The sequence below is a fragment of the Rhipicephalus microplus genome, chromosome 5 (genome assembly GCF_043290135.1).
Source record: "Rhipicephalus microplus isolate Deutch F79 chromosome 5, USDA_Rmic, whole genome shotgun sequence".
NCBI classification, from domain to species: Eukaryota; Metazoa; Arthropoda; class Arachnida; order Ixodida; family Ixodidae; genus Rhipicephalus; species Rhipicephalus microplus.
In genome coordinates this window covers 143,420,648-143,434,927 of record NC_134704.1, presented here as the reverse complement: position 1 = coordinate 143,434,927, position 14,280 = coordinate 143,420,648, and the positions used below count along the sequence as shown (strand labels likewise).

Below are 14,280 nucleotides of genomic sequence, written 5' to 3'. Positions count from 1 at the left end.
GAAGATTTGTAGAGCAGAGTAAACAAGGCTTTGAAAATTGGTGCCCGTACCCTACAAAGCGATCCTGAACGTACCCTACAAAGCGATCCTCTGCCACCAAGACTTTCAGCCCGTTTGAAAGTTTTCACAATAAAATTCGTCGATACATCGTTCTGAGGCAGTGAAAAATGAGAAATAATTAATTTAGCATATTTCACAGGCTGGTGCATCTAGTGGCCAGATCATAATCAAGAAAAATTCACCTTTCTAATTCACCGAAAGCAGGCATGCCAACTATGTCCCCTATCCCACGTGCCTTTCAGCAAGCTTTAATCCCCCAACAGTCCCTAGAAGTAATGCGAACGGCACCGGCAGGACAAATGACGAGAAAATGCCATGACTTGGCATTAGATCCTTGTCACTTTGTCCCTAGTCCAGCCGGCATCATCTGTACCAGTGTGCCACGGTGCAGTGATGACGGCGGCTTACCTGAAGGTAATGGGTTCGATCCCAGTCGCAGCGGTCGCATTTCAATGGAAGCAAAATGACAGAGGTCCGTGTAATGTGCAATGTCAGTGCACTTTAGAGAACACCAGATGGTTGAAATTTCTGGAGCCTTCCACCATGGCGTCTCTCATGATTGTTTTGTGGTTCTGGAATGCAAAACCACAGCCAATTAGTTAGGCAGCATCCGCACCAGTTCTAGGGACTGTTGGAGGAACAAAGAATGCCCATCTACAGCTTGTTAAAGGGGGCCTCCTACACTACTGAAGCACCTACTTTTTATTTGTAGTTTGCACAGACCGATTCCTGGAGTTGTTTTTAGCATAGGTCTAAGCATCGATATCAAATGATTTAGTATTTTAATCGCACAAGTCACTATACTGCTGCCGACTACATCAACACGTGGTGGCGCTCGCGAGAGCTTTGCACGCAGACGCATGCACAAAAACAGACGCAGCCACAAAAAAAAAAATAGATCACTGCGACTACACAGCACGACAGATATGCTGGCTGCAGTTTTGCCACTGTACTTTTGGGTTGCGCGGGTCGGATGTCCATACAAACGACCTCTCTTTATTTCTTCCCTCTTATTGTTTTTGGGAGTTTGCGAGCTGTCTCTTTCCACACATGTGCTGCTGAAGGGGTGCAGTGCACGATTTTCATTCGTCGGGCGCACACCAATCAACACGTGAAGGGTCAACAGTACACTGTCCTGGTCGTTCCACAAGCTCTTTTTTCAGAATAAGAGGAGGAAGTGACCCGGAATGTTGAAAAAACAGCAGAAAATAACTCACAGTAGCTCCCGCTCACGTTCTGGCAAGCCAGGCTTCAGCCATCGCGTTTGTTACTGTCGCAACAAAGTCAACATTACTTTGAAAAAAAAAAAAAAAAAAAGAACAAGCAACAATAAGGTGCGAGCTTCCCCTACGTAGGAGCTTCCAGCTTATTTCACTAAGACAGCCCTCCAACGTCACGGGTGAGTGAAATGTGGTCAAGTTACCCCGCAAAAATCCATCTGAGGGTCAGCACTTTTTTGTTCTTGTAATTTGAATTTTCTAAGTCGAATAACTTCTGACTGCGTGCCGTAATCACTGCCGTTCTTGCTGCATTAGTCTGTCTTCAGTCTACTTCAGTCTACACAACTCACGAACAAAACATGTGGGTTTATTAGTGTTGGAGGGCCCCTTTAAGGCCTGACCCCAAGTGCAAGGCTTTATGACGTGGCACCACGCCCTCTCCCTATAGAGTGGGCGCATGGCTACGCGAAGCCACGTGCTCTCTTTTTCCATTTGGGAAGGGCTTGACATGGTGTCAGAAAGACATGCGCCGACACGCTGCGATGGATACGTGGGGTCAGGCCTTTAAACGTCTGCTTTCAGTGTCCGGCCGCTAAATGTGGCAGCTCGTGAAAAACCAATTAGGCAAAATTAACTAGCCTAAATCACTGATTCCTCTATCAGCCTCGCGACTGTCCACTCACGGTACTGTCCACGGCTTCTCATCGGCCTTGAATTTTGCATTGCTGTACCGCGCGGTGGTCTTCAAGTCCCGACCACGGCTCGAACGCAGCACAGGCATGGCAGGCCGGTTCTTGCTTTTTTTCTTTCGTGGCTTCTTTGGCTTGGGGGGTGGCTCAGGATCTTCGGCAGGAGTCGGTTTGGGCTCATCCGGCAGTACAAAAGAGACGTCGAGTAGCTCGGCCGGAAGCTCGAAGGCGAAGTCGTCCACGCTTTCTGACTGCGCTGCGGCCGACAACGCACTGGGCATGTCGACATCCTGCTCCTCCGCCATCACTTCACCGTATCTGGAAAAGTGGGCTAGTCGCTCCATCCACTGTCATGCTTTCTGCCCCTAAACGATAGTGGTTACTGCTAGCACAGAGAAAAAAAGAGATCCCAAAGTACAATGGCTAATCTGATATTTCTCTACTTGTTATGTTCTTATTAATTAAATATTGGTTCAGAAACTAACTTAAAGGGGTCCTGAAACACTTCTTTAAATAACTATAGAATGAATTTGCTGGAAGATCTAATTCCCCCACAAATCCAACGCTGCAATACCTTTAAGAATCCGTCCAGTGGGAGTGGAGTTACAAAGGTTTGTCGCATGCTGCAATTGCATTCTCTCTTCTCTCGTTTTGATGAAAGCGCTGAAAGCTAATGTGGTGACCTCGCTACTCACCGTAGCGGATGCTCACCGCAGGTTCACGCTTAGCAAGCCACAGGGCCGCGACTCCGTCACCTACTCGCGTTCAACTAACAAGGCGTTTAGCGTGGCTCGGCAAAACAGACAGTGTTCGAATAACAGAAATACACCAACACTTTATTGTCTTTGGCTGCACCCCGAGCAACAGTACAACGTCCGCTCCCATGACGCAGAGAGCAAAAGCTCCCGCACGCGGACGTTCACGATAAGGGGAAACCGCAAGCACGTCGCAGCAGGCCATGGCGAGCTTTGACACGCCGGTCGAGAAAAGGTCCCTCGCGGCTATGCGGCGCACTCTCATGATGGCCACTGGGCCTGGCCGAGAGAGCTAGAGCAAACCTCGTATGCGTAGGCCTACGGCAAGTGTGGCTCGGTGTGGTACGCTAAGCTGCCTAGTGTGGACTTCAAGCACTAGGCAGCTTAGCGAACAGTACCGAAGCTAGCACTCAAGTAAACACGCCTGCCTGGATGCCAAGGCCCCCAGGCAGGCTACAGCCCGGCAATTCCCAAAGGGGACGCGAACGAAGGAAACACGTGCTTACCCGGCGAGGACCACAAAGGAGAGAGCTCTCTCGGCGCGCACGTAACACGTGCCGCGCCCGCGCGCAGTTACATCTATCGCCACACCCCGTTACCAGAGCAGAAAAAGATAAAGGGAGCGGCCGTACGGTGGAATGCTCGCGAAATGGTCACGGGCGCACCTCAGATCCCCACACTAAGCAGGGAGGGATGGCAGGGCCACAGAAAAACGACACGCGAACCTCGTGACCTTGAGCACTTTTTTTTTTCTTCGAATGGGCAGCTTTTTCAGTGTGATCAGCTTTTTTCAGATTTTTCAGTGTGAAAGGCTACCCGTCCTTTCTCCCAACCACCACCATGCTTTCAGAACCAATGGCGCACTCAAGACAACTGCCTGTGGTTTTGCGGGTCACGTAGCACAATTTTGTCAGCGGCGCGAGTTTTTCCTGCGTGATGACGTCTGCCTAACACTTCCCACCGCGACCTGAGCCTACCGCATCTGGCCCGCCTGTCGCCATGGACACATTTTCACATTGCCAAAACTTCAACAGACGCCAGTCGCCTTCACCTCTGTGCAGTCCCCTTTCCCCTATGCATGTCACGATCGCCCTTTCCCTGAGGACAACTAAGAGCCGCAGTTCCGGAGCCAAGACCTATGGATCTTCCGAACTCAAGGAGACCTTGTTTTATGCCACCAGGCGTCGTTCTTGTGTCCGTTGAACATATACCTGTTTTGGTTGATACTGGCACCGCAGTGTCTGTAATGACTGATAAACTTTGCCGTTGACTCAAAAAAGTAACAAAGGCTCTTCCCTAGTTTTTTTTTAGCACTGTAGCACAAAAAAAATTTGCCCTTTTGCTGCGTGCATGGCACATTGTTATGACTGAAAATATTTATGCCATTGAATTTTTAGTGCTCCCGAAGTGTTCCGATGACATTATATTAGGCTGGGACTTTCTCTGCTCTCACCATGCCATAATCGACTGTGCTCCGGCCAAAGTAGCATTCTCGCCGTTATGCGGCTTTGCTTTACTCGACTCGTTACCTTCACCTGCAAGAGTTTCTGTTGCCAACACTCCAATACCGCCATTCTCATCTGCCCTAGTTCCACTTTTTTGTGATGTCTCTACTGGCTGAACTGCTCATTTTACGCCTTCTGAAACCGCTGTCTGCTGCCAGTGCTTCCCGATTCCTTCCGCCGTTCTGACCATTCATGATATATCAAGTGCAATTTATGTTTCAAATCCTTTTTCCTCACCTTCCAATTTACTGTGCAGAGAGTGGCTGGGCTTTACGGATGACGTTCATCTTTTGAGTGGCTTTCGTTACCCCCGATGACTTACACGAATTTAACGTCATGCCATTCGGGCTCTGCAATGCACCTGCCACTTTCGAGCGCATGATCGACAACATCCTCTGTGGCATGAAATAGCAGACATGCCCGTTTATCAAGACAATATCGTGATGTTTTCAAACAACTTTTCAACCCATTGTCAGCGCCTCGAGACAGTGCTCACTTGCCTCACCTCTGCCGGTCTACAGTTCAACATAAAGAAGTGCTGCTTCAGTGCTCGAAAACTCCCAATTTCGGGCCATGTTGTATGTATCAAGAGATGGAATTCCTCCGGATCACACAAAACTCCTTGCCGAATTTCTTAAACCAAAGACCATAAAAGAACTTCGTAGCTTTCTATGCTTATGTTCACATTTTCGTTGTTTTATTCGAAAATTTGCCTCCGTCATATCACCCATGACTGACCTTTTCGGCAATAGCGACTTTTCTAGATGGTCATCGGCTGGTGATGATGCATTCACCACACTCTGCCACATTCTTACGCCCCCTCCAATACTGCGACATTTTGATCTTCTTCCCCGACAAAAATCCACACAGATGGTAGCAGGGTTGATCTCAGTGCTGTGCTCGTCCAGCGTAAGCCTGGATTTGATGAGTACATTGTCTCTTTCACCAGTCGTATGCTCACAAACGCGGAAGCCATTTATTCAGTCACCGAAAAAAGTGCCTAGCCATCATATGGGCCATAGACAAGTTTCGACCCAATCTTTACGGGTGCCCATTCAGCGTGGTTACAAATAATCCTGCATTATACTGGCTTTCCTTTTAGGGGCGAAGCTCCTTAGGGCGTGGGCTGTGCGTCCCCTGTAGCCTGTATGTAGCCACCTCTAGTTTAGTTCTTGCAGTGTTCACTAGATGGCGGTACCGTCCCCTGTATGTAGCCACCTCTAGTTTAGTTCTTGCAGTGTTCACTAGATGGCGGTACCGTCTCCTGTATGTAGCCACCTCTCGTTTAGTTCTTGTAGTGTTTACTAGATGGTGGTACTTGTAGCTGATGATGAAAAGATGCAAGATGTTATAAACTAGAAAGCGGTACTTGTAGTTGATGAAAGACGCGAGATCTTATAAAATAGGAATGATGTCACATATGGCGCGTGTCATTGGTTGAAGGCAATCGTTCGATTTAGTGCGGCGACGTACGCTAGGGGGAGCGTTGTAATAAAATCCGTTCGCTGTTGGCGCGCGCTCGGAGTCGCCGGATGGATAAAGCTGCACAGCGGAGAGAGCGCAAGGCGGCAGCAGCGCGCGCTCGCAGACAGAATCCCGATGTGCGAGCGCGCGAGGCAAGGGACATCGCAAGCCATCCATCGTCTAAGAACAAATAAAAAGTTGATTTGTGTATATACACACACAGCGTTTCTCACGTCTTTACATGATGATCGACTGGGCGAATTACACGGAAGATTCACAGTTTACCGATGAATCCCTCCGGAGCTTCGCCCATTCATCATCATTCACCCCGTGAATATGCCGTAATTTTTAAAAGTGGCTCGCTTGTTGGGCGCTTCGGCTACAGGAGTACGACATTCACGTCATTTACCGATCTGGCCTAAAACATTCTGACGCAGACGCCTTGTCCCGGTCACCTCTACAGTGTGGTGATGAGTCGCCGTTGTTGTGATCGGCCTCCCTGGCATGGCGCCGCTTGAACGTGAAACGATTGCAGGACAGCACTCCCAGAGGTGAACCAAAAGCGACGACACGCAAGTCATACTTGGAACTTTGCAGCACAGCCATCTCTTCTCCTAGAGCCCTCTGAACTTCGACTGACAGCCTAAGAGCTCTTTGCAGTCAAAACGGCTTAGAAAGGGTGGTTATGTCTGTGCGGCTTTGTTGGTCCGAGTGCCGCGGACAATAATCCAATCAACTGAGATCCATGTTCAGGTGCTTTCTTACGTTCTCTGTGGTGCTGCCATGCTGCGATTTCCACAAACCACAGCCTGCCTGATGCCGCACACTCATCACTGCAACGGATTATGGAGTTGATTTCTACGTAGAACCCATCATCTTCTCGCTGCGCTGTGTCGTGCGCCTGCTGTATTGTGCAGTGTTCCTCGCCATGGCACGAACTGGGCGTGCCCCTCCCTGCTTTCCCTGGGTTGGGAGGGAAGCGGTGTTTCATTTTCTGATTTTGGGGGTGGAGGTAAACAGGACAATTTGATTGGACCATCCTGGATTCCATTGTTTCGCTTCAATCTTAGGAAGACGTGGACTTCAAAAAACACGAGTGCCGAGACACTTAAAGCATGCTAGCGAAAGCATTGTGGCATGAACCTTGAACCTGTATATAATGTAAATTAACGTTCCTGTCAACTGCACCGGCTCCTCTCCTCGACATCTCCACGAGACTTTGGCTGGCTCCAGTCTTATGGGCAGACCCTTGACCACATCGCCGTCTTTGCCTACCCAAACGTATTTGCACTTTGTGTCAGTGACATGTTTCAGGAGCCACGAAAAGATCCCTGAATCGCTTTACTTCTCAACTTGCCGAGTCGACCTCCCCATTACAAATCCCTAGAGACATGTGCCATCAAATACAGCACTTTGTTATCAGGGATGGTTTGCTATACCAATAAAATTATCGGGGATGGTTTGCTATACCGACAAAATCAATAATTCAACCATACATTTGGAGATATGCTGTCAATGTATGTTGCAACATATCACTGCAACAGTGACAGTGTTCTCACTTTTGTCACATACACGCATAATACTGCTGTCTAGGCAACCACTGGCTTTTCTACGTACTTCCTCCATTACAAACCCGAGCTATCTTGCACGCTAGACACCCTCCTTCCTTTCTACGCTGATGTTACTAAGTCGACGATGGTGTCACAAGCTGCTGAATACATGGAAGAGTGTCACCAGCGTGCCCGCTCCCTCACAAGTGCTGATCAGCAACACCAGAAGCACTAGCGCAATATCCCGACGCCTGCGGCTTTTTATGGCCCTGATGACCTCGTCTGGGTTCGCATCCCTTCAGCCAGACCTGGTCTCTGAACTAAACTTCTGTCCATGTATCACGGCCCTTACCGTCTGACTGTGAAGAAAACATTTGGTTGACTGATTTCACAGGCTGGTTCCGCTAATACCGTCTCACTTGTCGTGACTGCTCTTCTGTTACATGAACGAGTGCCCCTCCTGAACACCTCATTTTGTTAGCTATAATAGATTTTTTTGTGCAGAGTCATTCAGCAACACTGTGTGCCACTCTGGGCGCGTGAAATCCACAATCGTGGATGCAGCAGCACAAATAACAAAACTGGTTCTTTGCAGTGCAACAAAACTCACATGAAAACTAAATGAACCCTTTCTTTTTTTCCAAATAAAGCCAAATAATTTTAAAACTCATGAATTTAGAGTGAGCATATCAAAAAAGTATACGCATAAACCTACCTTCACAAGTGACTTCAGAAAAGTACCATTTTTCTGCATGTACGTGCTGCTGTTCATTCACAAAAGCGGATACACATATTTTATGTTTCTATAATATTTTGAAGCAATACCAACATTGAAGTTGGCTAACCTGATCTCACAATAGTGATATACTCTGTCCACATATGTGGAGGCTAGGATACAAAGAGTGAATGGTAGTGAATTTGTGGAGCAACAGTGTACGTCACATGTTGACACAGAAGTTTCACAGTGATGCTGTACACTTCTTGGTGAATTGAAAACACTGGCTGGAGAAAACAAGAGGCTCATATCGGGAACCACGAGATTCACCTAGGATCAGAGGTACACGAAGGACTCCTGTTACGTATTCGAGGCAGTCATGCTGTGAACAGCAAAGATGCCAAAACTCCTCAAACCCCATTGCTAATGGTGAAGGAGGGCTTGCCAAATGAACTACGACATTCACTTTACCTATTAATGATACTGATATAAAATTTGTATTTTCTAAACTTTGGCATGCATACTATATTCATTCAATGCTGCATGCACCCTGCACTTCAATAAATGCTGCTATATCATGGGCAAAATGCTTCCCATAAGCATAACATCACTCTTTTCTTTTTAATTTGTGTAAGTACACAAGTGAATCATGGTATGTTCCATAAATTGACAGTCAGTTGGTTTAAAGATTACAGCATCTCTTGCTAAAGGGAACCATATGCAGATGCAAAGCAGGCGGCGCTTATGCTTCCTGCGTGTTTTGTACGTCCCCACGTTTCTCTCGTGCGCAACGCCGCGATGAGCGCCAGTGTTTCATACTGGAGCATGCCAATCACTGCTAATGGGCACTGAAAAATGAAAGACTCCAATTGGACACAGACACCCGCAGCCTGTTTCTAGTTAATGCAGATGCTGCAATTTTTTATTCTTCAATAACGCACAGGAGAAATCTCCCACCGGGTATCTGTGAGTTTGAAATTCGGAGCCAATATATACATGGTGGCCAGTGCATGGTTGTGCAGCATGAGCAGTTGGTTTTTTTTCAATGAAGAAACTCCTTAGCAGACGGTGCATGCATCGGCGTCGCGAGGCGAGATAGGGAGAGGGGAAGTGCATGCGAATGTGAGGGTAGTCGTGCCACACAGGCACACTAGATTGAACTCGACTATAAGATGCTCTACATCTAAAAATTACTTAAATGCTCAAGTGCTATTCATCTGGCACTGCGCACATATGCGCGGAGTACTAGTTGACTTGCTGCGCACATATAGTATAAAATGAATGCTTCACAGCAGACGAATGTCAAGCACACTTATCTGTGTTGAACAGAACAAAATATTGTTACGATGGGGTGTGTTTATTCAAGGGTGAATAGCGAAGAGTAGCCGCGCTGTTACCGAAAAATATCATCAAGTTCATTTTCATATATGAACGGTCTTGGCACATGCCCAGTACCTAGAACACTGTACGATGCATCGCTTTTTATTTTATTTATTTAAATATACTGCAGACCAATTTGGCCCTAGATTTAGGGGCAGTGCACATAAAAGAACACAACACAAGGATGGCTTAATGCATGCATTGATACAATTTTACAACATAGGTGCATAAAATGATAAAGTGATACAACATAGGTGCATAAAATAGGGTGCATATAACAATGGGCAATTAAGATTATTAATGCTCATACATAGACAAAATAAACAACAATGATAATGTTGCCTAGTTGGAAGTGTACAAGAACGTTAGTCTACACAGGTTGGCAATGTAAATAAACCTCATGTCACTTGGAAAATAAATTACCCTGAATGAAAAAAATAGAAAAACCCGATTTATAAATTTACCATGGTTTAAAGAATTTGACTTAAGTACATTAGATACAATGATAGATATCAAAATATTAAGCAGATTTCAGCTGGTAATATTTCACTCCATTTTCTTCTTTCCAACACTGTAATGTTAAAAAATTAATTTGGTTTACAGCATATAGTGGAATTCATCATAATGAAAAGCCACCAAAGAAGATGGTTACTCTTGCACACTGCACTAACAACCAACGTCCAACCCCCCCCCCCCCCCCTCAATTCTGTAACATGTACCTGAATTAAGTACACAACTACTCATCATACAGGAGAGTGTACACGTCTGTAAAATGGCCACAAAAGACATTTTCTAAAAGCCTCGCTTGAAGCTAGGATTCCTGCCTTCATTTATAAAATTACCATCGGAGAAGTTCAAAGCTGGTCGGTAGAGTAGATACCAACAAGACATCACAAACATTATTAAGGCAAAATCCTTACATGCCTCATGAAACACGGAATGTGACCATCAGCATCAACATGAATGAAGCAAAAATGACGTCATACGTGATCGCACGTGATCTCACATATCCCGAAAGTTTGCGACATCATACCATCGCATGATGACATAATTGCATCATAATCCAGGTCAAGGGTGGCCAGACCGTGGAGGAAGTGCAGCGCCATGCTAGACAGAAAAGCATCAGGAGTTGAGGGCCAGATCAGAACAATCTACTGAGGATAAGAAGATGGCTTTTGCTTTCTAGTTGTCTTAGGTAAATGCGTAAGAGTCCCTGCGAGCTTTTAATAAGGCATGTCTGACCAAAAATACCCATACTTGCAAATACAACAGACCACAGGAAGAATCTTTGGCAGTCACTCTCCTTGACCCTTGTTTGCACTGCTGTAGGTACTTAGGCTAACACTCGTTCAATAAAATATCTGTGCTGTGTTCGCATCATCCATGCTTGCACACAGTACTAACACTTCAGGCTTGTTTAAACAGAAGTGGTTGAGCGGAGAAAACCTTCTGTTCAGGCGACTGAAGCAAGCACGAAATGAGGCAGCCAGCCCAATCGCTCGGAGACCAATGTTTTTCTGCCGCCAAAGCGTTCTGCTTTGCCGCAGGCAATCAGAACAACATGCTGTGGTGGTGCTTGTGTACTCCAAACGCCGGATGTGTCCATGTAGCCAAATTCCAAGTATACGTTTGTGTATTTTTCCTGCACTGGGCCACCAGAACAGATATTACATTCAGCGGAAATTTTTAGGGCTTCACTCACAACACTCCAGTCATCAGGACAGCGCAACTCACATGATTTAGGAACAAACGGGGAGTGAACTGTTCGGCCAAGCGGGAAAGTTCTGAAAGCGAAAGTTGCACCCTTCACTTGCTGTACATTCAGTATTTTAACTGACAGCGGATTTCCAGATGACTAAAACCCAGCTTCTATAAAATGAAAACAATGACAATCGGAGTCGCACAGAGTATGATGGTTGCATTCAGAACTTGGCAAGTGGGTGTTTGAAGGGTCTAAGCAGACTCCTGAAAAGTCACTTTTGATGCCTAGTTCATCTTCACTTGTCAACATCTCAGCTGCAAATCGCTTACTTGCAGCTTTCGCGCTTCCTCTGCTCACCACAATTTCAATAGTCTCATCAAATATTGTTTCAGGAGATACTTTGATGTCTCCCTCTTCTGATAAAGCCACTGCAGTTTTTCTTTCTGGTCTTTGGCAGTGGTAGCGGGTGCGCCATGGTAGGCAACTTTCTTTTTCTGAACACGGAAAAATGCAAAGAATTGCATCTTCCGAAAGAACACTTCGTTTCGGCACGTCGAGCAGGATCTTTCCATCTAGCTCTCCGAAGTATCTTTTCTTGAGAATCATGTCATCTGAGAAGTGCTTGCTGCATATTGCATCCTTTGTGCTGAGCTGACGGTCCTTCCTGGGAACCGCCCGAGTCCATGCTTTCAGGCGTTCGGGATCAGAAGGAACATTGAATAGTATTACTTTTTCTTTGCATGCAGGGCACCCGGACCAGCAACCACTGATGAAGCACTTTCTTCCCATAATCACTCACTGTGTTGACATCTTCTTACACGCGATTTTCTTCATGGCTGCTCACCACATCGCAAGTTCATTCTTCGAACGGAAATTATGAAACGCCACTTCATAAAACATGCCAAAGGCACGCTAGCAACTGAAGCAGCCCAAGGGCTAGTTTTTTGTGAGTGACAAATGCGACGCTCTCTGAACGCTGGCGTTTGTTTCCACTGGCCTCACCGGTTGCTATAGCAACAATACGTGAAAACTTTTTAAATTTTTATATTGCGCTGGCTTGCTGCTAGCTGCGCTGCCGACACGTTCCGACGGACACGCGTTGCTGTTACTTTATCTGGTCAATCGCGTGCCATGAGAAAGCTGAGAAGTGTGCACACCTAAAGTGTTTGTATCTTACACCATGGCCATGCCTCAGCTGCACGCTGGCGTCACTCTCTCCCTCACCCGCAGCTGCCACTTCGGCGTCGTGTGTCTGCAGGAACCTCTCTGCGTGCACTTCACCAATCACAAGACCGTGGTAGTCAAGGCGAAACATGCGCCTGCTTCGTTCCGGTGCCCGTGTCTCAAGAAACGACTACGAAGTCTTGCCACACGCTTTAATGAAACTTACTAGAAACCGTACCCACCTCCATCCAATCAGGGTTCGCATCCAATCAGGGTTCCTTTCTGGGAGATGGTACATAATTTTCTTGAGTACTGTAACCTTTTCCTCAGACATATCGCAGTGAATTGAAAGATACGGCATAGCTCCTGCTCGGATCAATGTCGATCTGGATCGGGCCAAAGCACGATCGAACGATGACATGCAGTGCGCTGATAGCCAAGTATTGTTTCCTGATATGACAGTTTTCAAACTGCACAAGCACTGACTGTCTTGCATTAGCTAATCTCGGGCAATATCCGGTTGATTCACGTATTCAAGTTACAGGTCCAATCCTGGAAGCGGGGGTGTGCTGGCGATGCTTTTCTAACTTCTAAATAAACATGAAGACGCTAGACAACACAGCTGACCACGCATTACTTGACAAGCAAGCACTCCACATACTGTACTATCGGAAGGTCTTTACAATGCATCATCAATACTAGCTGCCCTGCTCAATAGTAATTTTTGCCACCCCCCCCCCCCTTTTTTTTTTCACGCTACGCTAAACATGACCTGTTGATGGAGCGCAAAGGCGCGCCTCTTTCAACGTAGCTGGCTATTCAGAAATTCTAGTTTTATTTATTCAAGAACCGTACACACGCGGCGTTGCTGCGCATTCGTTTTTCGTGCACTCGAGTGCAACTCACACTTCGCGCGCTGTCGCAGCTAGTCGCATCCCGTTTTAACACCGAAACGCTGGTTAAACGTTTCAACAGAATGGACTGCATTGTTTTATAGAGGAATATTTTTACTTACCTCAACTGTCTCTGTCCGATGTTACCGGTTACGACCTCCAATGCGTCTCAGTACAGCGTTATCAAGTAAGTTTTTTTTTTTTTCCGAGAAGTTCGCGTCGGCTTCAAACTTGCGCACTTTGTATACCTGCCGCAACGCGTTGCCAGTTACAACTACTAAATTTTATAAGCAAACGTGACACTGGTTATTCAGACACTACTGTACAGCTAGAGTTAAGCACACAGCCAAGGCCTCCTCTAGAAAGATGCCTCACAGAACACATGAAGAGAGGCTGGTACCCTCTGTACCTGATGCCTTTCTAGTACACTGTACCTGAGGAAAGGCTCGCGCTCCCAGCGGAGTTGGCTTGCCTTCAGTTTTGAGCAAGCGCCGCGCGGTGGCTGAATGGATATATGGATGGATGTGGCTGTATCCTTTAGATTGGGTGGCGGCTAACGCTACCTAGCCGGAATACTTATTGAACTAACCATTAGATTTATCTTTTTTTTTTTCTTTAAAAAGTGAGGTTGAGGATTCGTACTTTGCAGTGAAGGGTTTAATTTTCACTCGTGCCTCGACTTTAGCCACCAATCAGATAACCCCCTTCTAGTTAAGTCTAACCACTTAATCCTATTTTACCCTCCCTGTCCCTAAACCCCAGTGCTTTAAAGAACTCTGCGCCATCATCCTGAACTATAGGGTGAAGCCCTTCACAGAACAATATCAAGTGTTCGGCAGTTTCTTCTTCCTCTCCACACGAACTGCATACTGTGTCTACCCCTTCGTATTTGGCCCGATATATCTTGGTTCGCAATACTCCCGTCCTGGCCTCAAACAGTAGAGAACTACCCCGAGTATTATCATAGATACTTTCCTTGTCAATTTCCTGCTTAAAAACTCGATAGATCTCTAGTGCGGACTTCTTAATCATGCCAATTCTCCTCGTATCTGTCTCAGCTTCCTTCACCTTCTTCTTAACCGATAATTCTTTTTGAATTGGCCCCCTGCTGTTTTCTAAGTATTTACCAGCCAAATTCCTGGTTCGCTTCCTCCATTCTGTATCGACATTCTTCAGGTACAAG

The 14,280-nt window shown here is 46.4% G+C and overlaps 1 protein-coding gene across 1 annotated transcript in view; it reads right to left on the bottom strand.

The window, feature by feature from the left end:
* Window positions 1-13,618, bottom strand: part of LOC119174208 (uncharacterized) — a 43,280-nt gene extending 29,662 nt beyond the window's left edge. The window contains exons 1-2 of the mRNA XM_075896002.1: window positions 13,532-13,618; window positions 1,964-2,287 (exon numbers count right to left, since the gene is read on the bottom strand). Coding sequence (XP_075752117.1) covers window positions 1,964-2,274 — 311 coding nt within the window. The 5' untranslated portion in view covers window positions 2,275-2,287; window positions 13,532-13,618. The remainder of the gene's footprint in view (window positions 1-1,963; window positions 2,288-13,531) is intronic.
* Window positions 13,619-14,280: the final 662 nt, after the last annotated feature.